General features: G+C 41.6%; 1 protein-coding gene across 1 annotated transcript in view; it reads left to right on the forward strand.

Moving 5' to 3' along the window:
• Nucleotides 1-2,163: 2,163 nt before the first annotated feature.
• The window catches only part of LOC121534963 (parafibromin-like), a 73,933-nt gene continuing 50,474 nt past the window's right edge, over nt 2,164-25,622 (forward strand). Inside the window, exons 1-10 of the mRNA XM_041841604.2 lie at nt 2,164-2,354; nt 3,340-3,445; nt 3,637-3,706; nt 7,748-7,810; nt 8,044-8,096; nt 8,613-8,701; nt 9,275-9,488; nt 10,107-10,205; nt 10,574-10,652; nt 18,181-18,245. Of these exons, the coding sequence (XP_041697538.1) occupies nt 2,224-2,354; nt 3,340-3,445; nt 3,637-3,706; nt 7,748-7,810; nt 8,044-8,096; nt 8,613-8,701; nt 9,275-9,488; nt 10,107-10,205; nt 10,574-10,652; nt 18,181-18,245 (969 nt within the window). The 5' untranslated portion in view covers nt 2,164-2,223. The remainder of the gene's footprint in view (nt 2,355-3,339; nt 3,446-3,636; nt 3,707-7,747; nt 7,811-8,043; nt 8,097-8,612; nt 8,702-9,274; nt 9,489-10,106; nt 10,206-10,573; nt 10,653-18,180; nt 18,246-25,622) is intronic.

Below are 25,622 nucleotides of genomic sequence, written 5' to 3' on the forward strand. Positions count from 1 at the left end.
CCTGAACTTCCTGACGGGCCGCCCCCAGGTGGTAAGGGTAGGTAACAACACATCTGCCACGCTGATCCTTAACACGGGAGCCCCTCAGGCTGAACAGCTAATCATGGCTACCCTGACTATTTGCATTGCCCCCCATCCTCACCCCACCCCACCCCACCCCATCACCCTCTTTACGCTGCAGCTACTCTGTTTATTATTTATGCATAGTCACTTTAACTCTACCCACATGTACATATTACCTCAATTACCTCGACTAACCGGTGCCCCCGCACATTGACTCTGTACTGGTACCCCCTGTATATAGCCTCCCTACTGTTATTTTATTTTACTGCTGCTCTTTAATTATTTGCTGTTTTTTTGTATATTTTTTCACATTTTTTTCTTTTTTTCTTTTTACAATGACTTTATTATATTTTGTATCTATTTTTTACTTAACACTTTTTTTCTTTTCTTAAAAAACTGCATTGTTGGTTAAGGGCTTGTAAGTAAGCATTTCACTGTAATGTCTATGTAACCGGTGTGAAATGGCTAGCTAGTTAGCGGTGCGCACTAGTAGCATTTCAATCGGTGACGTCACTCGCTCTGAGACCTTGAAGTAGTTGTTTCCCTTGCTCTGCAAGGGCCGCGGCTTTTGTGGAGTGACGGGTAACGGTGCTTCGAGGGCGACTGTTGTCGATGTGTGCAGAGGGTCCCTGGTTCAAGCCCAGGTAGGGGCGAGGAGAGGGACGTAAGCAACACTGTTACATCTACACCTGTTGTATTTGGTGCATGTGGCAAATAAAATTTGATTTGATAAGTTCTTATGTTTCCAAAACTATGAGTTTTAACATTCAGAACGAGAGTCATTGGGGCTCTTACAAAACTTCCCCCGGCTAAATTAGCATCTATGAATGGGGTAGCCATTTACAGGAGTCATAGTGTCAATGCAAACATTTACCTCTACGGGATCGGGGTCCCGTATACGGGACGGTTGAGCTAACGTGCGCTAATGTGATTAGCATGACATAGACATGTCTTATATAGGCAGAAAGCTTAAATTCCAATGTCCAATTTACAGTAGCTATTACAGTGAAAAAATACCATTGCTATTGTTTGAGGAGAGTGCACAACATCAAAAACGTATCACGGCAAGTGGTTTGATACATTCACCTCTGAAAGTAAATAATGTACTTACATTCAGTAATCTTGCTCTGATTTGTCATCTTAAGGGTCCCAGAGATAAAATGAAGCATACTTTTGTTTGATAAAATCCATGTTTATATTCAAATGTAGGAACTGGGTTCTACAGTTTGAACCCCTGCTGTCTCTGGCTCCACACACACCCCGCCTGGCCATCTAGATGTGTGAAAGTTAGTGTATAAGCTAATGATCCATCATGTATGACATTTCTGGGAGTGTGTAAACTTAAATTTTGTATTACCATATAATTTTTGTATGTTCTCTATAGTTATGTACTTGAAAATGTATCAATTGACCAATTTGGCACATTTGGGCAGACTTGATACAAAATAGTCCAGTATTCCAACGCTTCACTGGATCAATCTGAAACTTTGCACACACCGCTGCCATCTAGTGGCCAAAATCTAAATTGCGCCTAAACTGCAATATTATATTGTGGCCTTTCTCTTGCATTTCAAAGATGATTAAAAAAATTATAGAAACTATTTTTTACTAGATATAATGTGTTATTCTCCTACATTAATTTCACATTTCCACAAACTTCAAAGTGTTTCCTTTCAAATGGTATCAAGAATATGCATATCCTTGCTTCAGGTCCTGAGCTACAGGCAGTTAGATTTGGGTATGTAATTTTAGGCGACAATTGGGGGAAAAACGGGTCCGATCCTTACGAGGTTTTAATAGTAGTGTTTCATGTACATCTCTTTTGCTATGTCTATTTCCTGTCAATTGTACTTTTTACAGAGAAAGCAAAGCAAATATTTTATGGCTAGAGGGGTACTTACACTAGTACTGCAGAGATTTTAGTGCAACTCAAACTTTGAGGCATAGTGGGCATGAATGAAAGATACTTTTTGAATGTGCGTATATAGAGAGATCAGTCAATATGTGTAATGCAGTTTGTTTTCAGGCTAGGTTTATCAATTGACATTGAACAAATATAACTGGAAATTGGGATCAGGCATTCTGTGAGACCACATTGCATTCTGTTGATAGGTGACTGGAGGCCTTGCAATCATAGCTACTACATGAAGACAAGTGAAGATGGCGGACGTGTTGAGTGTTCTTCGCCAGTACAACATCCAGAAAAAAGAAATCGTCGCCAAAGGAGACGAAGTTATCTTTGGAGAATTCTCTTGGCCCAAAAATGTCAAGACTAACTATGTCATTTGGGGGTATGTTAATTTTGCTTATAAATTGATGAATAACTATTCAATCGGCCTGTTGTAGCTAGCTAATGACTAACGTTAGTTAGCTGCTAGCCACTGCTGTGTTGCCAAAACTTTTCTTGCGCTGTTTGTAAGGTGCGACTAATTGCACTGAAAGATCACACATGCAGCTAGTTTTTACTGTTAGTTAGGGGGGTTAACTAGCACGTTAACCATCTAATTTCAAGCTAACTAACTTGCTTATTCAAATGTATACCGTTGTGGTTCGTTTAGCTAGCTAAGGTTAGCTGCTTAGCTAACAGAACCATGCCAGGCAAACGTTGTCGTAAGCCAGCTGTCTCGCTTGCAATGCAAACACGCCAGGTTTAGTCAGCTAACGTTAGTTAGGTATTAAAACTGCAATTAATATGTTTGTCATTGAGAATCTGTCCACGATAGATTAGCTTGCTAGGTAGCTACAATATTGCAGTTAGCTAGCTATTATTGATTTCTGCACGTGACCATACATGTCACTATGTTTGACATTTCTAGCTTGCCAGGTAGACATTTACATTGAAGTCAGGTAGCTAAGTTAGCTAGTAAAGTTCGTTTAGCTAGCTAACTATCTACCTTTGCCTCCATAGGTGCTTGCAAGCTAGCTAGCTACAGTATTTCCTGTTTTTTTTTTTGCAGAACCAGCAGTCTTTCAGCGATAATAAATGTAATAGTTGGACAAACCCTTAATCAACCTCATGCACCTGGACCCAGCAAGTTGGACCAGTTGGAAGTGTCATTGAAGAGCTGTGACACGGTTGTCCTGGTCACAATTTGTGTGTAATGTCATTAACAAAATACAGGATTTAGACTATTTCTCTAAGCCGGAGCTATTGATGCATACATTGTGCCTAAATTCCAGATTAGTTCCAGAAGAGGGGGCCAAGATGGATTTTGCTTTAACAACTGTGGACAAAACTGCTGGTCAAAGCTGATGATTTTCACTTTCCATTTTCAGAACTGGGAAGGAGGGTCAGCCGAAGGAGTACTATACTCTGGACTCGATCCTGTTCCTGCTCAACAATGTGCATCTCCCTCATCCATCCTACGTGCGAAGGGCTGCAGTAAGTCAACTTGTGTCCTCATTCCAAAAGCTTCTTAGTTAGAATATGTGTTGCCTAATGCTGAAATGAATGTCATGTCTTCTAACCTGGTGTTGCCAGTGGCCTATTGGCTGTCATTGTTGGAAGCTTTGTAGTGACCTTTGTAAATGTTGTATTTCATCGTGATTTACATGGTTTTATGATCACCCTAGACCGAGAACATTCCAGTTGTCAGAAGACCTGATCGAAAGGGCTTGCTATCGTATCTCAATGGAGAAAGTTGTAAGTATGAATTGAGAATTATTTATGCAGATTTTAAAATATTTGCATGAAAATGTCTCCAATTAGATGGAAACCTAACTAGGAAATGAATTGTGTTGATTCCATTGAAATAATTGTACTTAAGTGATAATGCCGGTGTTTGGAGGATATATTGGCACAGGTGTTGTTCGGCGAGGGCTGCCAAACCGTGCCAATATATCCTCCAAACACTGGCTTCAAGGGCATTATAATTTTTATACAAAAGTTAGTTAAATATCTTGACTTACCAAGACATTTATTAGGAATAAAACACATCTAGCTACCATACCATAAAAAACACAGCAGCACAACGATTATTGTTGTTGGGGAGGGAAAAAAATAATGTTATGCCGGAGCAGAATTCTACTGTCACTTTTTTAAATTGTCTGAAAAGTTACCAATTGACATGTTATTGTAGCTGTGTTCTACGTCTGTAAAAGGTTGCGGTAGATATAACTTCATTGCCCGGCCCTAGCGGTCAAATGTAATAGGACCATTATTCTGTTGTAAATTGACATGGAATTTTAGGATTGTTTCATATCGTTTTAACTGAAAAAATAAATGTCAGTTTAAACGTGAAGCAACATGGTCCTTTTGTCAAATCCCTATTTTGTACCATTCCATCCATTACAATGAGCCCGTCCTCCTATAGCTCCTCCCACCAGCCTGCGTAAAACACTGCAAGTGCTCTGAATGATGGCTAAATTGTATAACATGGCTTTGAGTGCTTTTCTCTTTAGAAGTAAATAGCTGTGTTCGAATACCCATAAGAACACACTGTATACTACATACTATTACCGTATTTTCCGCACTATAAGGCACACTTAAAAGCCTTTAATTTTCTCAAAAAACGACAGTGCGCCTTATAATCCGGAGCGCTTTATATATGGATCAATTGGTTAATTGGTTGATCCATACTGGTTGTACACGGCGCTCAAGGCACTCTGTCAAAATGTTTCAGTATGAAAAACCAATAAAAACAATTTAATAATAATGAAATGTTTCAGTACGACTGGTAAACTACAAAGCCGGCAGCATTACGGCTACCGTAGTCAGTAAACACCGGTACTGTGCTTACTCACAGTCCCACACCACTTGTGTGTGTATAAAGTCCCCAAAATGGCACCTTTCAAGAGACACGCTTACGACGCAGAGTTCAAGCTCAAGGCTGTCGGTCACGCAGTAGAATATGGGAATAGAGCAGCAGCGAGAGAATTCAACATTAATGAATCAATGGTACGGAAGTGGAGGAAGCAAGAAGATGACCTGCGCCAAGTAAAGAAGACTAAACAGAGTTTCCGAGGGAACAAAGCGAGATGGCCACAGTTAGAGGACAAACTCGAACAGTGGGTTGTTGAACAGAGAGCAGCAGGTAGAAGCGTCTCTACAGTCACTATTCGAATGAAGGCAACAGCGCTAGCACGGGACATGATCATCGATGAATTTCGAGGTGGTCCTTCTTGGTGCTTTCGTTTTATGAAAAGATGTAATCTCTCCATCCGCACACAAACTACCGTCTCGCAGCAACTGCCAAAAGATTACCAAGAAAAGCTGGTCACTTTCCGCGCATACTGCAAAAAGAAGATCACTGAAAAGATCTGGCCAGAGCACATCACCAACATGGACGAGGTTCCACTCACCTTTGATATTCCCGTGAACCGCACTGTGGAGAAAACGGGGACCAGTACGGTGTCTGTACGCACCACAGGGAATGAGAAGTCATCCTTCACTGTAGTTCTCGCCTGCCAGGCTAATGGCCAGAAACTTCCACCCATGGTTATTTTCAAGAGGAAGACCTTGCCAAAAGAACTTTCCAGCCGGCGTCGTCATCAAAGCTAGCCCGAAGGGATGGATGGATGAGGAAAAGATGAGTGAGTGGCTGAGAGAAATTTACGTCAAGAGACCGGGTGGCTTTTTCCACACAGCTCCGTCCCTATTGATCTACGACTTCATGCGCGCCCATATCTCCGATGCTGTCCAAAAACAAGTGAAGCAAACTAATTCGGAGCTTGCCGTCATTCCGGGTGGATTAACTAAAGATCTCCAGCCGCTAGATATTGGTGTCAACAGGGCGTTCAAAGCTAGACTGCGAGCTGCGTGGGAGCAGTGGATGACAGAAGGCGAACACACGTTCACCAAGACAGGGAGACAGCGCCGGGCGACTTACGCCACCATCTGCCAATGGATCGTGGATGCCTGGGCTGATATATCAGTCTCAACTGTGGTCCAAGCTTTCACGAAGGCAGGAATAATCTCTGAACTGCCAGGCAACAGCAGCGACACTGACTCGGATAATGACGAGAGGGAGCCGGGCAGGTTGGATGCCGTAGTCGCCCAACTGTTCAATTCGGACACTGAAGAAGAAGAATTCGAGGGATTCGTGGACGGGGAATGAACTGAAAAAGTGAGCTTTACGTGTTATACGTAACTGAACAATGTTGAGTTATGCACTAACGTTTAATTTAGTGGTATCAGACTGTTTCTTTTACTACGTGTTTACTGAATCAGGGAAAAGTTCCCCTCCACGTTTGGGAGAAGAGTGAGCAAGGCTGGGGGATATTGTTAATATGCACATTAAAGTTTGAACAACGTTACCATTGGAGTGAACGGAGTTGTCAGAACGCTTAATAAAGTTTGACTTTATCTGACTGTTTTGTTGACATTCCCTTTAGCACAGCTCCATCTAGTGGATACATAACGCAACCCCAGTCAAACGTTTGACTGCAGTATCTTCTATTCTGTGCGCCCTATATATGAAAACCGTTCTAAAATAGGCCATTCATTGAAGGTGCGCCTTATAATCCGGTGCGCCTTATAGTGCGGAAAATACGGTAGTTAATTTTAGTATACTGTAAACAAATGGTATCCTTTCAGTTGAGTGTACTAGCGCTTCGCCTGTCTACCGGAAGTTGATGCTGTTGCTATGCAACGTATTGCTAGCTTGTTAGCATAGCAAATTACTAGCTAGACATCTTACAACTTCATTAAAAATGTACATTGAGAACGCACAATGACTATACCGCTAAGCTAAGAATGACGTGAATAATCAAGTCAATAAACGTTGGGTAGTTAGTTAGCCTATAGTTAATATACTGGCAAGTTTGATGTATTAGTAGCCAACCAACATTAGGTAGCTAGCGAACATACCGGTACATACAAGCAACTGCTGTAATGATATGCTATGCGGTTCGTAAGGCTAACATAGCAAACAAATTGGCAGCCAACATAACGTGTAACATAACTTATTTGAAAAGTCATTACTTTATTACATTGCTCAACATTTTCTTAACATTTGTCATAATTAGTTAAAGCGATGAGTTTGTATCTGCTCTCGTCGGAATTCAGCTGCATATTTTCCGCAATTTTCTTCAAATCTGAAAATGTTGTGAAGCCACGGCCAATTTCGGAAGAATTGCATTATGAGCCCAAAAAGCACAGAAATAGTGTCCACTGGTTGTATACTTCGTATTTTGGCAAATGTAGTACGGCATCCGGGAACTTTTGGCATACTAACTATATCCATACTATGACCAATAAACATAACCGCAGCCGGCCGCGACCGGGAGACTCATGGGCGGCGCACAATTGGCCCAGCGTCATCCAAGGTAGGGGAGGGAATGGCCGGCAGGGATGTAGCTCAGTTGATAGAGCATGGCGTTTGCAACGCCAGGGTTGTGGGTTCGATTCCCACGGGGGGCCAGTATAAAAATAATAATATGTATTCACTAACTAAGTCCCTCTGGATAAGAGCGTCTGCTAAATGACTAAAAATGTTTAAAAAAAGAAATGACTTTGCTTTTATAAGTGGAGATCAAGTTTATAAGTTGCCTGGCTGGGCTGATGAGACCGTGGATTGTGCAGTCAGATGGAACAGAGTAAATGGCAATTTTAACGTCATAGATTTAGCCGGTGGCAATTTGTGGAATAGACACCGGCTGGAATGCGGTTTTAACCAATCAGCATTCAGGATTATACCCACCCGTTGTATAATAAAGCGTATTCCCCTTTGATTTCCCTTCACAGCTACTTCGACAAGTATCGACAGAAGTGCCCCCATAGAGATTGGTTTGCAAAGGCCCACACAAGGTACAGTTTAAGCATTTTGGATACTCTTCCATTGAGTGATTGGATGATTTTAATCCATGCATATTAGGAAATATGTTCTCTTGCAACGGATATATCCACAGTCCATGCTGTGAGGCCTAATATGCTATTTGTACATCATTGGCTTGTTGCACGAATGTAAATCAGATAAGAACTGAAAAGGTTTAGCTTAATTTTGTATAGTTGGCTAATTATTCTTTTTTTTGCATCCTCAGTCAAACGAGCAGCAGATGAGGTGTCATCTGAAGCCAAAAAACCAAGGATAGAGGTGAATTATATTTCTTATTTTACCTGCACTGTTCTGACTCCTCGGCTCAATAGGAATTCTCAATAGAAATCCTGTTAAACAAGAGGCCAGATACAGTGCCTTTAGAAAGTATTCACACCCCTTGACTTTTTCCACATTTAGTTGTTACAAAGTGGGATTTAAATGTCATTTTTTTGTCAACAATCTACACAAAATACTGTAATGTCAAAGTGGAAGAAAAATTCTAACATAAAAATAAAAATAATTAGGAAAAATAAAAAACCAAAATATCTTGATTAGATAAGTATTCAACCCCCTGAGTCAGTACATGTTGGTCACCTTTGGCAGCGACTACATCTGTGAGTCTTTCTGGGTAAGTATCTGTAAGAGCTTTGCCCACCTGGATTGTACAATAGTTACACATTATTCTTTTAAAAAGTATTCAAGTTCTGTCAAGTTGATCAATGCTAGACAGCCATTTTCAAGTCTTGCCATAGAAAACGGAGCATTTTACCTTTCTATAACATCATTCTCTAGGACGAGGAACGAGTGCGTCTGGACAAGGAGCGTCTGGCTGCTCGACTGGAGGGCCACAAAGAGGGCATTGTGCAAACTGACCAGATCAGGTATCCGCGCCTAAACCTGTCCATCATCCAGTCTTTGTTTTAAAGTGCAAGAATAGTTTTTTTTTTTACTGTTCTTCAACAACATTGTACAACTGGCAGCAACAAGCTGAATTGCTATTAAAATGTACGTAGATTAAAAAAACTAAACAAAAACACAAACAAAAGACGTAGGTCCTTAGCAATGGAAGCTGGTAATGTTGGCTTGAGCGGAGCAGTCGTATCACTTTCTTATGACTAGCATTAGGATAGGTATGAAGGCACTGTCATTGAACTCCCTAGTTACAGAAAGTGGGCAATTATCAATAAGCCACCATTGCTGCACACAGGTTTTAAGATATTAGCTAACAAATCCCATTGAGAGCGGTAACAGACATAAACACAAACCAGGAACCTTGCTTTATTCACAAAACTGTGCGTTATTTAATTGCATTGCTGCTCAATCAAACTCGGACATGAACGTCTACTCAATCAAAACGTAGCTTTTTATTAAAATGATGAAAAGCTAAATGATAATGTGTTCCTCTCAACTTACCTAGTGAAATAAGGGTTAACTGAAATCATCTCTACCTCCAGGTCACTGTCCGAGGCTATGTCCGTGGAGAAGATCGCCGCCATCAAAGCCAAGATCATGGCAAAGAAGCGCTCCACCATTAAGACAGACCTGGATGAGGACATCACTCTGAAGCAGAGGAGCTTCGTGGACGCTGAGGTGGACGTGACCAGGGACATTGTCAGCAGGGAGCGGGTGTGGAGGACCAGGACCACCATCCTACAGAGCACTGGAAAGGTCAGAGGTCAACCCCATAGACTGGACTGGCTATGACTGGGGGGGAGGGGTCATTCTGTAATTTAGGGAATGCTTCATTTCCGGATATTATGAGGAGGAACCCGGCCACATGGGAAGACACACACACACTCCATGTAGACGTTACACTTGGGTAACCATAGCCACCATAGCACAAAATTGTCCTTGAAGGGTGGAGGTGATGATCCTTATCCATAGCTGATCAAAAAACGTTTATGCCTGCAGGTGGCAGCATTCCCACAAGGGAAATGTTTTGATTTTGGTGGTGATATCTGCTGTTCTGTTATTAAAAGTGATGTCTGTGATTACACATTTGGCGGAAAACCTCCATGTATCAGAATCTAGGTAACATTTCTGTAGACACTAATCTCTCCCCAATTATTAATACCTTTTTTGATTTATATACATTTGATTTTAGAACATTTGTGGGTAGAGTAAGCTCAAAGGATTGGTTGATGGAGATCGCTCTGCATATGTCACTGTGCAATGTTCACAGGAAAGGGTCCTTTGTAGCTTTTCAGCTACACATCAAAGCTTTTTCTTTGGAGTGATGTCTCGCCTACCTTTTACACTGTGCTGATAAATCTTTTGCTCATGCAGAACTTCTCTAAAAACATCTTTGCCATCCTGCAATCGGTGAAGGCCAGGGAGGAGGGACGCGGCCCTGAGCAGAGGCCAGCACAGAACACCACTCAGGTGGTAAGGAACATGTTTAATTTAATGCACGTTGTAGATGTACCACCACAGTTTGATTCTGGATACACACTTTTGCGTTCTAAGAATCCAGCCAATGCGTCATTGTGAATGAAATCCGTAACTAGTAAAGGCTCTTGCTGATGAGTTCTGTAACATCTATGAATACCTCACCTCCCTGTTATCATTTCTGAAAGAAATGGAGCGTGAAATGAACTTGGTGCTTCTCCAGAAAAAGGTCAATGACTATGTAATCTGTTGAAGCAGGGTTGAGCGTAGTTACAACTCTGCACTTCATTATAATAGTCTCAATATGTGGATAATTAATTGGAAATTACCTGTGTTTTAAGTGTAACCTCTTGCCTCTCCTCAAGGACTCATCCATAAGGAACAAACAGCCTGTCCCAGCTGCCTATAACCGATACGATCAGGAGAGATTCAAAGGAAAAGAGGGTGAGTGGGACCAGGGCACATTGTCATTGTGACGTTGTTTCTTTGTAAATATGGCCATTAATATTTGTATTTTGTGTGTGTGCATGTGCAAAGGAGGCTGTTGGGAGGAACTAAAGGAGGACTGGCTCATTGTAATGGTTGGAATGGAATCAATGGGACGGAGTCACGCGTTGTTGCCATGCGTTTGATATGTTTGGCACTATGGGTGTGAACGTTTTAAATGAAATTGGGATCCTTAAAGTTAAGAAACTGTTTCTTTGTTTTTTTCCCCCCACTTAATTAAAATCACAGTGCAGTTATCACAAAACATTATTTTCTGTGTTATAGTCGATAAGCTATAAAGGCCTGGGGAAAGTTGTGTAATTCAAATAAAACCAGAGAGGAAGAAGCGTACAAGACATTGCAAGATGCCCCTCTCTCTCCCTCGCGCTGGCCTGCCTGCTCTGTCTCTTTGCTAATGATGCAAGTGTGTATTCGGTCTGTTGCGTGTAGTATATCCTAGCCTATTCATGGCATGATGTCGCTGGGCTACATGGGTGTCTTCGGGCCAGTCTTGCAAGCACGGGGTAGCCTACTATTTGTTTTTGTCTCATAATTTGAAATTACAGTAGGCTACCGGTAGCCTTTATAGATTAACCTTTTCAGACATAAAGGGATGTGGCCCCTTGAAAGCACTACGGCATGTTTGTTTGAATGTCTGTTAGGGTAGGCAAAATGTTAAATGCCAACACGAAACCTTCTCTGGAGATATGAACCAGCATTCTACTTGTATGTAAAGGAATGAGGCTTCTGAAGCAGGACTAACATCATCACTAGGTGACCAGAACTGTCAATCAAATAATCTTGAGCTGCTGCTGCGCGCAGGCTAATCTCTCCTAAAAAAAGTACTTTTAAAGTTGGTTAAATATCTTGACTTACCAAGACATTTAGTAGGAATAAAACGCATCTAGCTACCATACCATAAAAAACACAGCAGCACAACGATTATTATTGTTAGGGGAAAAAAATAGAATGTTATACCGGAGCAGAATTCTACTGTCAATTTTTTAAATTGTCTGAAAAGTTACCAATTGTCGCAATCGGCATGATATTGTAGCTGTGTTCTATGTCTGTAAAGGGTTGCGGTAGATATAACTTAATTGCCCGGCCCTAGCGGTCATATGTAATAGGACCATTATTCTGTGTTGTATATTGACATGGAATTTTAGGATTGTTTCATGTCGTTTTAACTGGAAAAATAAATGTCAGTTTAAACGTGAAGCAACATGGTCCTTTTGTCAAATCCCTATTTGGTACCATTCCATCTATTACAATGAGCCCGTCCTCCTATAGCTCCTCCCACCAGCCTGCGTAAAACACTGCAAGTGCTCTGAATGATGGCTAAATTGTATAACATGGCTTTGAGTGCTTTTCTCTTTAGAAGTAAATAGCTGTGTTCGAATACCCATACGAACATACTGTATACTACATACTATTAGTTAATTTTAGTATACTGTAAACAAATGGTATCCTTTCAGTTGAGTGTACTAGCACTTCGCCAGTCTACCGGAAGTTGACGCTGTTACTATGCAACTTATTGCTAGCTTGTTAGCATAGCAAATTACTAGCTAGACATTTTTACATTTAAGTCATTTAGCAGATGCTCTTATCCAGAGCGACTTACAAATTGGTGCATTCAACTTTTTTTAAAATTAGGATTACTGTTATACTATTCCAGGTATTCATTAAAGAGGTAGGGTTTCAAGTGTCTCCGGAAGGTGTTCAGTGACTCCGCTGTCCTAGCGTCGTTGGGAACTTGTTCCACCATTGGGGTACCAGAGCAGCGAATAGTTCACAACAGACATCTTACGACTTCATTAACAATGTCCATTGAGAACGCACAATGACTATACCGCTAAGCTAAGAATGACCTGAATAATCAAGTCAATAAACGTTGGGTAGTTAGTTAGCCTATAGTTAATTTGCTGGCAAGTTTCAAGTATTAGTAGCCAACTAACATTAGGTAGCTAGCGAACATACTGGTTCATACAAGCAACTGCTGTAATGATATGCTATGCGGTTCGTAAGGCTAACGTAGCAAACAAATTGTCAGCCAACGTAACGTGTAACGTAACTTATTTGAAAAGTCATTACTTTATTACATTGCTCAACATTTTCTTAACATTTGTCATAATTAGTTAAAGCGATGAGTTTGTATCCGCTCTCGTCGGAATTCGGCTGCATATTTTCCGCAATTTTCTTCAAATCTGAAAATGTTGTGAAGCCATGCCCGTTTTCGGAAGAATTGCATTATGAGCCCAAAAAGCACAGAAATAGTGTCCACTGGTTGTATACTTCGTATTTTGGCAAATGTAGTACAACATCCGGGAACTTTTGGCATACTAACTATATCCATACTATGACCAATAAACATACTACATACTCAATTTACTTCACAAATAGAGCAGTTAGTATTACTATTTGAACACTCAGTTACAGTGGTGGTTCTATTTAGGCTTGTTTAATTATGATGCGGTTCATATTGTTTATGAGGCAGCATAGGCATACATGGTTCTCTTTCAAATACTTATTTCGATCTATCACATTGGGATTTGCTCTGGGAATCACTACTAGGAGGAACCAATCACACAGCGTCTGTCGGAGATAGACCGGTCGAGTGGCGAATGAGGTGTGCCCCTGTCTTCAAGGCGCCACTCGCCTGCCCTCTGGTCATTCTCGCCTCTCTTCCTTGCGAAGAGCACTACTCTCCTGAAGCTCTCCTCAGCATGACTTGATTCCTGTCTTCCTACTTAACTGTTCTCAGGTGAACTGCAAGGTTAACGCTTTCGAACGTAGGACCTTCGCTCTCGTCTTTTGTGTTGAATAACTGACTGAAAGGAACGTTTTTGCTTCTTGTAGAATTATCTCTTTAGCCTTTTCATTCTACTAAGTCTCCTGTGGTGGCTAGCTACTGAGACTTGGCTAGCTCATGCCGCAAGGCTTAGCTAACCCAGCTAGCTCGCCGCAAGGCCAGCTATACCACCAAACTGCTATTCTACCTGGAAAGCTAGAATTGCTATCTCTCCTCGCTCGTTTAGTTCAACCCACGTTGTTCCCTTGTGTCATGTTGACTAGACTGACCGACCTAGCTACACAGAGATGCTTTGTTCGTCGAGAGACAAAGAAAGCACACACTTTCTCTGGTTGGCATTGTGCTAAGTAGCTAGGCTATTAGCCCACGCTGCAAAGCATAGCTAACTTGGCTAGCTCGTTACAAAGCCAGCTAACCATACTAGCCTTCCTACGAGCCCATACAGTAGTATTACTAGCTCCCTTCTCTCCTTTAGTTCAACCTATGTTCAATCATTTGTGTTAACTAGACCGACCAGTTTAGCCTCACAGCATTACGGTCGGGGGAGAATATCAGCCGAAGTCAAATGCACCCACACGTTTTCCTTCGGCTATCACTGTGCAATCTATAACTTTCCATGAGGTAGTTGCTAGCTAACGCCTAAACTAGCCCCACGGCTATAGCGTTTTTATTCTTCTACGAATTAGGGACGTAGGAAGGGTAACAGTGGCGTGACCGCGGCCCAACCTGACTCCCCGGTTCAACGAAATATGGCCACGGCTACCCCACCTGAGGCAGGCACTCAAACCCCCTCGCTCTTGCGCTGGAGGCTCGAAGATGCTGGGTTTCGTTGGCTAAACTGACCGGTTACATCTCACTGTGCTATTGTCAAGAGACTCTCAAATCCGAAGAAGCAACACTATTCACATGGTTTTCCTCAGCTAACATGGTGCTAGCTATAGCTAGGCTATTAGCCCACTGGGTGAACACTAGCTAGCTAATACTAAAGCTTCACAACTAAGCATCGACTAGCACACGCATAACCCGGTTAGCAATACTTTTCTCCCGGAGTCATTATGGGCCCCCGTACCCCATGGGAAACAAACATGCTCGGAAAGCTCTCCATTGAGTCCCGCAAGTTTTGTAAGGTTTGGGGGGGATGCGCCCCATTCTAGACCTACGGTTCCTCAACGGCTAGCGGAGAAAGTTCACGTTCCTTATGCTTACGGTCAACGTGCTGTCTCGCTCTATTCGTTAAGGTTACTGGTTCACTTCAGTCAACCTGCAGGATGCTTATTTTCCTATGTATTCTGCCAACACACAGTAGGTTTCTCAGGTTTGCCTTTCGGGGCACAGCCTACGAATACCTCGCTGTTCCCTTCGGGCTAGCACTAGCTCCCCAAACATTAAGCAAGTGTGTGGAAGCTGCTCTAACACACCTAAGAACCAAGTGGCTAAGAGTCTCTGCCTACAGGCTATTACCTGCATTGCTCCCCATCAAAGGTGCCACAGCTTTCCTTGTAACCCACCTCACTGAGTTACGGTTCAAGATCAACCAGAAAAAAAGCTTTTTGGTGCCCACACAGAATAGAATACCTAGACATCAAGCTGGATTCTCTTATCGGGCTACACTATTAGACAGTCGTTCCAACAGTGCCTCTCCCTGTTCCATAGGGGGTGTTCGGTCACGCTCCGAACATGTCTGAGTGCTGGGGCTGATGGTGTCAACCATTTGGACCACTGAGAATGAGAGACTTCCAGCGTTGGGTATCTGCCCAACGTCTGTGTGCACGACGTCACCTCAATTGAAAGATAACGGTAACCTCAATGTCTCTTGGCTCTCCGTCACTGAAAGAGCCCCTCAACGAGGAAGGTGGTGACGACAGTGAACGGAGAGATTTTCCACCATCACCCAAAAACCATGGCCCTCTGGGCTTGGCCAGTGAGAGGATGAATCTGAACACGACAGGCTTGCTGCTGAGTCATTGACTAACCAACATGCTAGAGCCCCTTCTACACTGTGTGACCAAAAACAGATCATTTCTTACCAATGCTCTGTATCTGAGGTTTTATGCTTCTTGCAGGACCTTTTTGACAGAGCGAAGGCTTTCGATACTGAAGGTCTATTTAGCAGCTATCTCGGCCTGTTATATAGGCTTTGACAATAACACCGTAGGGAAACACCCTCTTATGTTGTTTCATGAAGGGAGCATGTCTCTTACGCCCAGTCTCCAACCCTTTAGCCCCGTCTTGGGACCTGTCTATTGTCCTTGAGGCTATTTCACAGCAGAATTTTGAACCGCTGGAAAGCGTGGAGTTGAAATATGTCCTGCAAAATGACTTTAAGCTTACTACAAGCATTAGCATTCTGCATACTTTTTTACTACCTGAATTTTAAAATGCTTTATCATTCTTTCCACAGCTGTGGGGGCAGTGTTGTCACTTGGTGCCTTGATCTGGTCTATACGCTATTCATCAATGTTCAAACAGTAAACCAAACAACAAGAATCCACCCAAAAATGTATTTTGTTTAGAAGAAATAACTAGTGATTACAGGCTATTGTGAAATGGTAGAACCTGCTGTAGCCAACTAGCTAGCCATGTGCTTTCTTTCCCCTGTCCAAAACAGGATGACGTTCTATTTTTAGCTGATATGCTTCTTGTGCATTCATTTACATATCAAACTGGGATAATGTTTTAGGCTACACCGGCAAGTATAAGAATATTTTTTAAAATTATAAATCTGATTGTTTCACATGGAGATGTGGGAAGATAAAAAAGGCTTGGTAGTTTGCTATGTTTTTAGACTGCCTAAAGCCAGCTAGCTACTACTAGCAAGGGAAGGTGACTCTTCCTTGCTTTCACAAAATTAAAAGACAAAAATAAAAAACATTGCTATCGCCCCCTTGTGAGTGGGACTGTTACCAAAAGGTGTCCGCTACTCCAAAAATCCCACTCCACCCACGTGCATGCACGTACGTAGATCAACGGAGTGAAGCTTTACTGTCTCACCTTAGTGATGGCTTTCTACCCGCCACCCTTCACTTCTACGGAAGAAGTGTCTACACAGTTTATGTCCAGTACGTGCTTTGCAAGTTTACTTGGATAGAACGAGAGCTTTACGCAAGAGTGACCAACTTAGTTTCTTGGGCGGCTCCCTGCAAAGGCAGACCCGCCTCTTGTCAACGGCTATCCCATTGGATAGTGGAGGCTATTATATTGGCTTATAATAGCAAGGGTTTACAGCCCCCCGAGGGACTGAGGGCTCATTTCACCAGAGGTATGGCTACCTCTTGGGCACTGTTCAAAGGCATCTCTTTACACAAGATTTCGTTGTGGCATGTTGGGGCTCCCCACGTACTTTTGAGGTTTTACCGACTGGACGTCACTGCACCTTTGTTGGGGCATACTGTCCCCAGTGTCCAAGCCTCTAAGGGATGATACTGTTGGGACTACCCTGGCTTCGGAGAGCAAGACTGCGATACGGGTGTTGGCCATATCCCAATGTGATACATCGAAACAAGTATTTGGTAGAGATCTTAGGGTTAATGTAGTATTTGAAAGAGAACTTGGGGTTCTCTGATAATGAGTGGTATGTATCACCGCAATTCCCTGCTCGCAAGAGCGCAATGAAAAGGCATGCTCGAGAATGACCGGAGGGCGGGTGGAGCCTTGTAAAGATGGAGGGGCGCACCTCAATCGCCACTCGACCTGCAAGTCTCCAATGGATGCTGTGTGATTGGTTCTTCCTAGTAGTGATTCCCTGAGTAAATTCCAATGTGATACATCTCACTGATATTATCAGAGAACCGCGGTTTCTGTAGCGTGAGGCAGCTTGATGTACGAGTACACCCCCTGGACGCTAGTCTATCGCAGGGTCTTACCCCCAATTGATCGCCTTAATGCTGTGCCAAGCAGAGATGCATCAGGTCACATTTTTACGGTCTTTTGGTATGATTTGGCCGGATATCGAATTCCCAACCTTCTAATCTCAGGGCAGACACTATAAACACAAAGCCACAGAGTTGGTTGCATTGCACACAATGAAGGCTTATTAGCAAAACATACATCCGTCTTTGTGAAGTAAATGTATATTTAGAGTGCTGTCCATTTAATTTCCATACAAAGTAATGAAAAAAAATGTTTAACCATTTTGAGTCTGGGGGAAAAAAATCCCTCGATCCTGACTAGTCTCCCAGTCCCTTCTATTTTAATTAGCTATGTTCAATTGTATTCTTCATACTATAAAATAATGCCACGGAATTCTAAGCAAATCTTGTCTGCTAAATGAACTAGTGTAGCCCACAGCCATATGGCATAGCCAGATCAGGGCCTAACATAAGAACAACTCAGAGTATGCTGTTCTGTTCTTCTGAAATAGACTACATTTTCTTAATATATTGTTTCTTTAGACCCGTCTGAAATAATGGATTTATTGTGATGGTGTAAATATTTTCATGGATGTATAACTTTTTTTTTAAATGTAGATGTTCCAAAGGTCTCCATCAGTGGCTTTTAGGCTATGCGTGGAAGCCAGGAGATGCTGAATGTGTTTGTTAATTAACGGTCAATTACAGTGAGACAGGCAGTTATTTTCGTGACAATCACCGGCTGACAATTTCATGACCGCCATAGCCCTACCCAAGACTACTGAAAAGTAAAATGCTTTACTGATTGATTTACTAATTGTGTCCTTAGAAACGGAGGGATTCAAGATTGACACCATGGGCACCTACCACGGCATGACACTGAAGTCTGTAACGGTAAGACCATCTTTCTTCTTTTGCTACCCTAGCTCGCTTATAGTTTAACACATATTTAGTCTATGCAGGAATGAAACACACAACCCCACAGTTGAATGTCCAATGTAAGGTTGGGTGGTATCCTGATTTTCATACCATTCCTTGCGGCGTGTGAGCGAGTGATATGGGTAGCGTGGAGGAGGGGGGGAGACTGAGACCAACCATACCAAGCAGACTCATACTAGTAGACTAACTTCTAGCTTGTCATAGCTAGGTTATGTATCATCCAGTTTGATTACTTAGTACCTGTCTTAATTGCATCCACCCGAAAGAAGCTAGTTAGTTAAGCTAGCTAAATTGGCTGGCTAACTAGCTAGGCTAATTGAGGCTGCATGCACTTTCTCCCTGTTCTACAGTAAAAAAATAACAACACCTCCATTAGGCTTGGGCGGTGTCCAGATTTCCGTACTGTTCTTCTGCCATCCTGAGATTAACGGTATTGTCGGCATAGGGATGCTAAAAGGGGGGGGGGGAAGCCCATTGTGGCGTTTATTACCAGAATGCTAACAAAACTGGCACAAGTAAAGCAAAGACACACAGACGCCATTAGCTAAATGCTAACGAGCGAAAACTAACAAACTAACTGCAACGACGGGCAAATTCAGCTCATAAAGTTATACAAGCATAGCTAGTAGCTACCGAATGTCATTTTTGGTGAGTGGACATTTACAAGCGAGAGAAATTGTGCTAATGAACAAAGTTGTGATGCATGCTTTTCTGAAGGAAGGGCAACAGGTGTACAAGGAGCAGAGGGGAGAAGAACAGAGGAGGAGAACTTTAGTAGGACTTCTCAAACACGGCAGAAAGCTGTTATAAGATATCTGATGGCAAACATTTAGTAACTTCATCACCTCGTGCGCTGCACAACAGACTCGCCAATAGATATAGAACGCTATGGACCCGCTTTCTCTCGTTGTGCTATTTACAAACAAACACGTGACTGGCTCAACTGTTCTGGGGAACTACGGTAAGCGTTATAATGTAAAATAATGTGATTGGTGAAATAAAGAACGCAATCTGCTTTATCTCCTAATGTATTTTTTACAAGTTGACTGCAGGTATTAACTTCAAGTAGCTACAAATATTCACATGTATAGAAAAACGACAAATAGTTTTGACACTTGAAAAACCATCCCGTTGCTTTTTCCAAATACCCCGGTATACGGTATACCACCCAAGCCTAACCTCCATTCAGATTCTTTAGTAGTCTATCAGTTCGCTCTTGGTCATTGTAGCATATCCTTCTCAATTAAAGCTGCAATATCTAACTTTTTGGGTGACCTGACCAAATTCACATAGAAATGTGAGTTATAGATCTGTCATTCTCATTGAAAGTAAGTCTCTAAGAAGCAGTATATTTGTTCTATGTGCGCTGTTTCTATGCTTCCTGTTTTTAAGTCTTGTTTTCATCTTTTACTATAGGTTTTGTACACCAGTTTCAAACAGCTGAAAATACAATATTTTTGGATATTGAAAAGATATTTCACAGCGGTTTAGATGGTACAATGATTCTCTACACCAGGGGTATTCAACTCTTAACCTACGAGGTCTGGAGCCTGCTGGTTTTCTGTTCTACAACCACCTGGTGTGCCAGGTCTAAATCAGTCCCTGATTAGAGGGGAACAATTGAAAACAAGCAGTGGAACTAGCTTCGCAGTCCAGAGTTGAGTTTAAGGGCTCTACATGTTTTGTCACACAAACTGAAATTAGGCGAACTATTCGAATTTTAGCATCCAGGAAATGGCCAAGCAATTTCTGTGTATTGCACCTTTTAACTTATAATTCCATCTTCCATTAGGTCTGGGCGGTATACCATATTTTACTATATACCTGTATTGATGCACAGACCGGTTTGACTTTTTACTTTACCTTCTGTAACGGTATTTCAATATTTGTTTTGTAAATGTTATACGCAACTCCGGCACGTATGTCAGTTTTTATAGTTCACTCCGTTTGCCACTTGAGTCGTCTCTCTCGCTCTCCTGCTGCTGCTGCATGCTGCTGACCACACCCAAGTCCTGCCCCCTGTCACTCAAGGAGGAGCAGTTGCTCGACCATGGCGTCACGAGCACTTTCTTGCCGTTCACTCTGCATGGTCAGATGGATGCAACAATGTTGGTGACATGCTGCTTTCCACAAACGTTCTATACACTTAGTTTGTATCTTACTGTCTGCAAACTACTATCTGCTAGTTTGTATTTTCTTAGCAAGGTGTTGCTAAAATCATTTTTGTTAGCCAGCTAACTAGCGATTAGTAGCTATGTAGTTTGCTAAATGTAGTAAGAGTCAGATCTAGCTAGCTAGCTAATACTGCCTGGTGCTGGTATAGGCCTAGATACACATGTTTGTGCAATGGTATCTTACCAGAGAGGAATAGCCGAAGCATGATTATGTTGACTGGCAAGCTACATGAAGTAAGAAAACAACATGTAATGTAACATCTAATTAGGGTCACCTGGAAACACTGACCAACACTTTGGGTCCTACCCTCTCAATAATTCCTCACTGGTTTATTACTTAGTTGTCATGTCAAACAACAATGTATTCAAGGTGCTGCCCACTATATTCCAATGATAGAATTAGAATAATCATTATATTTCCATGATTCCAACAGTTCACCAATTAACTAAGCCTATATTTTTCTGCCCATATCATGCTGTGTGTTACAGTGTGGAAATGATGATAAAAGTGCAGGAAATGTAGAAATTGGTCAAAATGCTGAAAAATATTTTTTGTTTGGAGTTTTATTGAACAGTATAAATGTAGAAAGCCCCATTTTGAAATCACTTATTTGTGTTGCCACCCTAGGGTCATGAACTACTCATAAAGCATATTTAAAACTTTTATTATTCAAAAACATCAAATACCGTCAAATATTGTGATATATTTTGTCCATGTCGCCCAGCCCTATCTTCCATTTGACTAGATAATCTCTTTACTTGCTTTGCCACACACGGAGGCTCTATGATCGTAGTGCCGCGTTGATGACTTGTGATTAGCCAACAACAAGCTACATGCGCCACTCTACATCGGCTATTCTCATTGAGCAGTGGCGACATACTGTTAACGTTTTTATCCAAAACTTTGTCCATCGTCATTGTAATCAACTGTGAAGCTATCGACCCCACCACTCGTCATCGTACAGAACAAAATATATATTTTTGATGTATTCATTCGAGTTCGCAGGCGGGCCAAACCGAGGTCCCTTTGCCGAACGGTTCTGTACTAATACGTGTACCGTTACACCCCTGGAACAATGCGACCATGTCTATGCAACTTTTTTTTAAATGTTGCTGTCCTTGATGAAAGGACCCTGTTCATGTAAAAATCACAATACACTGACTGTTTTAAAGCAAAACTATTTATTATGGTGAACCTGAATCTAAATAAATTCTGAATGTTTGAAAACCCCAATCAGCAGTTGGATGTGAGATGTCCACTCCGGTAAAACACCATTCTCTACATTGGTTGTCATTTCACTAATAAAGCCTATGTTTTGACAGTGTGAAAGCCATTTTACAAGCATTTGAATGCTGAAGGTGCTGTGCAGATGTATGAATAGCCTATTAGAAGAGAGATAAGGCCTATCTCTCGTTGGCGCAAGCAGCTGTCACTCTCACTGCACACTTATCTGACAGTCGTACGCAGTTACATGCATAAAAGTTTGATAGGCTACTGAAATGAAGGAGATAACGCATCAATTCAGCCAAAACAGATGAGGTATTTTTGGAATAAAACAATATGAGCTCCCATGGACCGATGCACTAGTATCTTAAACATTTGAACCTGGGATCGATGCATATCTGTGAATCATTGAGCTGGAGAGAAGAACGCAATTTGCTTTATCTATTAACCTACTGCACATTGTTGACTGCAGGTATTTATTTACACTGAACAAAAATATAAATGCAACATGTAAAGTGTTGGTCCAATGTTTTCATGAGCTGAAATAAAATATCCCAGGAGTGTTCCATATGCACAAAAAGCTTAGTTCTCTCATATTTTGTGCACAAATTTCTTTACATCCCGGTTAGTGAGCATTTCTCCTTTGCCAAGATAATCCATCCACCTGACAGGTGTTGCATATTAAGAAGCTGAATAAACAGCATGATCATTACACAGGTGCACCTTGTGCTGGGGACAAAAGGACACTGAAATGTGCAGTTTTGTCACACAACACCACAAAGTCTCAAGTTTTTAGGGCACGTGCAATTGGCATGCTGACTGCAGGAATGTTCACCAGAGCTGTTGCCAGAGAATTTAATGTTATTTTCAAAGTTGTTTTAGAGAATTTGGCAGTACATCCAACCGGCCTCACTACCGTAGACCACGTGTAACCACACCAGCCCAGGACCTCCACATCCGGCTTCTTCACCTGCGGGAACGTCTGAGACCAGCTACCCGGACAGCTGATGAAACTGTGGGTTTGCACAACTGATGAATTTCTGCACAAACTGTCAGAGACCGTCTCAGGGAATCTCATCTGCATGCTCACGTGTTCCAGTTCCTGCCAATATCCACCAACTTTGCACAGCCATTGAAGAGGAGTGGGACACCATTCCACAGGCCACAATCAACAGACTGATCAACTCTATGCGAAGGAGTTGTCGCGCTGCATGAGGCGAATGGTGGTCACACCAGATACTGACTGGTTTTCTGATCCACCTCCCTACCTTTTTTTAAAGGTGTCTGTGACCAACAGATGCAGATCTGTATTCCCAGTCATGTGATGTCCATAGATTAGGGCCTAATGGATTTATTTTAAATGACTGATTTCCTTATATGAACTGTAACTCAGATAATCTTTGAAATTGTTCCATTTATATTTCTGTTAAGTATAAAAAATAAAATAATTTTTCGGGGTTTTGAAAATCATACTATGGGTATTTCAAAATACCCCGGTATACAGTATACCGCTAAAGCCTAGTCCCATGCTACAAATTAGTCATAGCGTAAGAACCACAATTCTTAATATCTATGTTATATTTAGTATGTTTTACATTTTATTCATTTAGCAGATGCTCTTATCCAGAGCGACTTACAGTTAGTGAGTGCATACATTTTTTCATACTGTGGTTTCGTACTGTGGTTTTGAACTATTACATACCTTGGAGAATAACAGGTGCAAATCAGTTAAACACTTGGAAGTCCAGTTCCTACTCTACTGTTGTAATAGAGAGTTCATGTTCTTCTGATCGGCTTCCGTGACTAACTTATTACCCAAAGCTTGAGGTATATTGTTGTGCTGTGCCCAGCTCATTGAAGTGTAATGTTCACTCACTGCATCTCCGTGGTGACAGGTCTTTGGGTCCTGTGATCTGTGTCCAGAGGCTGCCCAGTCTATAATGAGATTGGGCTGCAGGTACTGGTTGTAGGGAACCACAGAGGACAGGGGAATGAGTCATGGCTCAGCGACGTCTCTGCAAATGGGCAAACCTGGGAAGGTCAAGCTGCTTTTGTCTTCCTCATACACACACTGCAGTGGTCTCATTTTAGTGTGTCTACCAACTTTATCATTCTGAAATTGAATACTGAAAATTGTACTTTGCCGTTGCTGCTGTTTTTAGTTTATCTCAAAGCTTAATTTTCATCAATGCTTCTGAAGAAGGTTAATTCACAAAGCGGAATACAATTACTCTGAATTACATGATGGAAGAAGGAACTGTACAATTCCTTCTTGAAGGAAAGCAGGAACTATAAAGTCAAAGCATCCTTTTGGAGTCTTATGCGTAGGACTTAACTATGCTGAACTTTTTTGCAACATTTCTGTCAAGGCTGAACTTGATAGTCAATATATATTTTCAGTGCATTCCATTCTATTACAACATTGTGTTTTCAGTTATTTGTTATAGTATGCACAATGTAGTTGTAGCTATGTATCAATTAATAGCTATGTAACAACTGAACTGTAGCATGTTGGTGTTCTGTTTCTTCACTATTATACATGGTAATCTAGAAACACATTTCACACCAATGTTGGCTACACCCTTGAAGTTACCACAGTACTATGGACACATTTTGGTAAGAATGATTAAATGTCAATCTAGTTAGGCTCCTCTCTGCTTAGCTGATTGTCAGGGATGGGGTGCTCTCAGTATCTCACAAGATGTATTGATTTGTCATCAATCATTGGGCTGAGCATTGAACAGGGAGGTTTCATTATTTTCCTCTGGAAATAGCTGAAAAATGTCTAACCTTATTAAATTTATTTTACCACTTGTGGTTTGTAGTGTACCACCCATATCGGCTTCCTCTTTCACCCACGTTCCCTCTTGCAGATTTCCTGCCCTTCATAATTCATGTAGATCAACTGGTACTTGTGAAATGATTCAATGTTCCTTTTGGTTTTGATACTGTACACTTTTATTATTTTTTTTACTACTAAGCTATATGGAATTGTTTTAAGAAGGTCATACTAAAGATCATTTTGCTATTTTATTTTGAATTATAAGACCCCTTGAAGTATAAAGAAAATAAATGTATTACTGATCTTAGCCCATACAAACGCATGGAACAACAGATAGTCCCCCCCAAAAAATCTAAAGGAAGTTTGTTCTGTAGTCTGTCCTATATATGAGAAAAATCAGGAAGCATCTTTTAAAAAAAAACATGTATTTAACCCCTTATTTTTGGCAGTAAACGGTCTCCATATACAGTGCATTCAGAAAGTATTCAGACCCCTTCCCCTTTTCCAGATTTTGTGACGTTACAGCCTTATTCTACAATTGATTAAATTATATTTTTTCCTCATCAATAATAAGACACAATATCCCATAATGACAAAGTGAAAACATTTTTAGAAATTGTTGCAAATGTATTAAAAATAAGGAACAGACATCTTAAAAGTATTCAGACCCTTTGCTATGAGACACAAAGTTGAGCTCAGGTGCATCCTGTTTTTTTTATCATCCTTAATGTTTCTACAGCTTAATTGGAGTCCACCTGTGGTAAATTCAATTGATTGGACATGATTTGGAAAGGCACACACCTGTCTATAGGTCCCACAGTTGACAGTGCATGTCAGAGAAAAAACCAAGCCATGAGGTCAAAGGAACTGTCCGTAGAGCTTTGAGACAGGATTGTGTCGAGGCACAGATCTGGGGAAGCGTACCAAACATTTCTGCAGCATTGAAGTTCCCCAAGAACACAGTGGCCTACATCATTCTTAAATGTAAGAAGTTTGGAACCTCCAAGACTCCTTCCTAGAGCTGGCTGCCTGGCCAAACTGAGCAATCGGGGGAGAAGGGCCTTGGTCAGGGATGTGACCAAGAACCCGATGGTCACTCTGACAGAGCTAAAGAGTTCCTCTGTGGAGATGGGAGAATCTTCCAGAAGGAC

The sequence above is a fragment of the Coregonus clupeaformis genome, chromosome 21 (assembly GCF_020615455.1).
Source record: "Coregonus clupeaformis isolate EN_2021a chromosome 21, ASM2061545v1, whole genome shotgun sequence".
Lineage (NCBI taxonomy): Eukaryota > Metazoa > Chordata > Actinopteri > Salmoniformes > Salmonidae > Coregonus > Coregonus clupeaformis.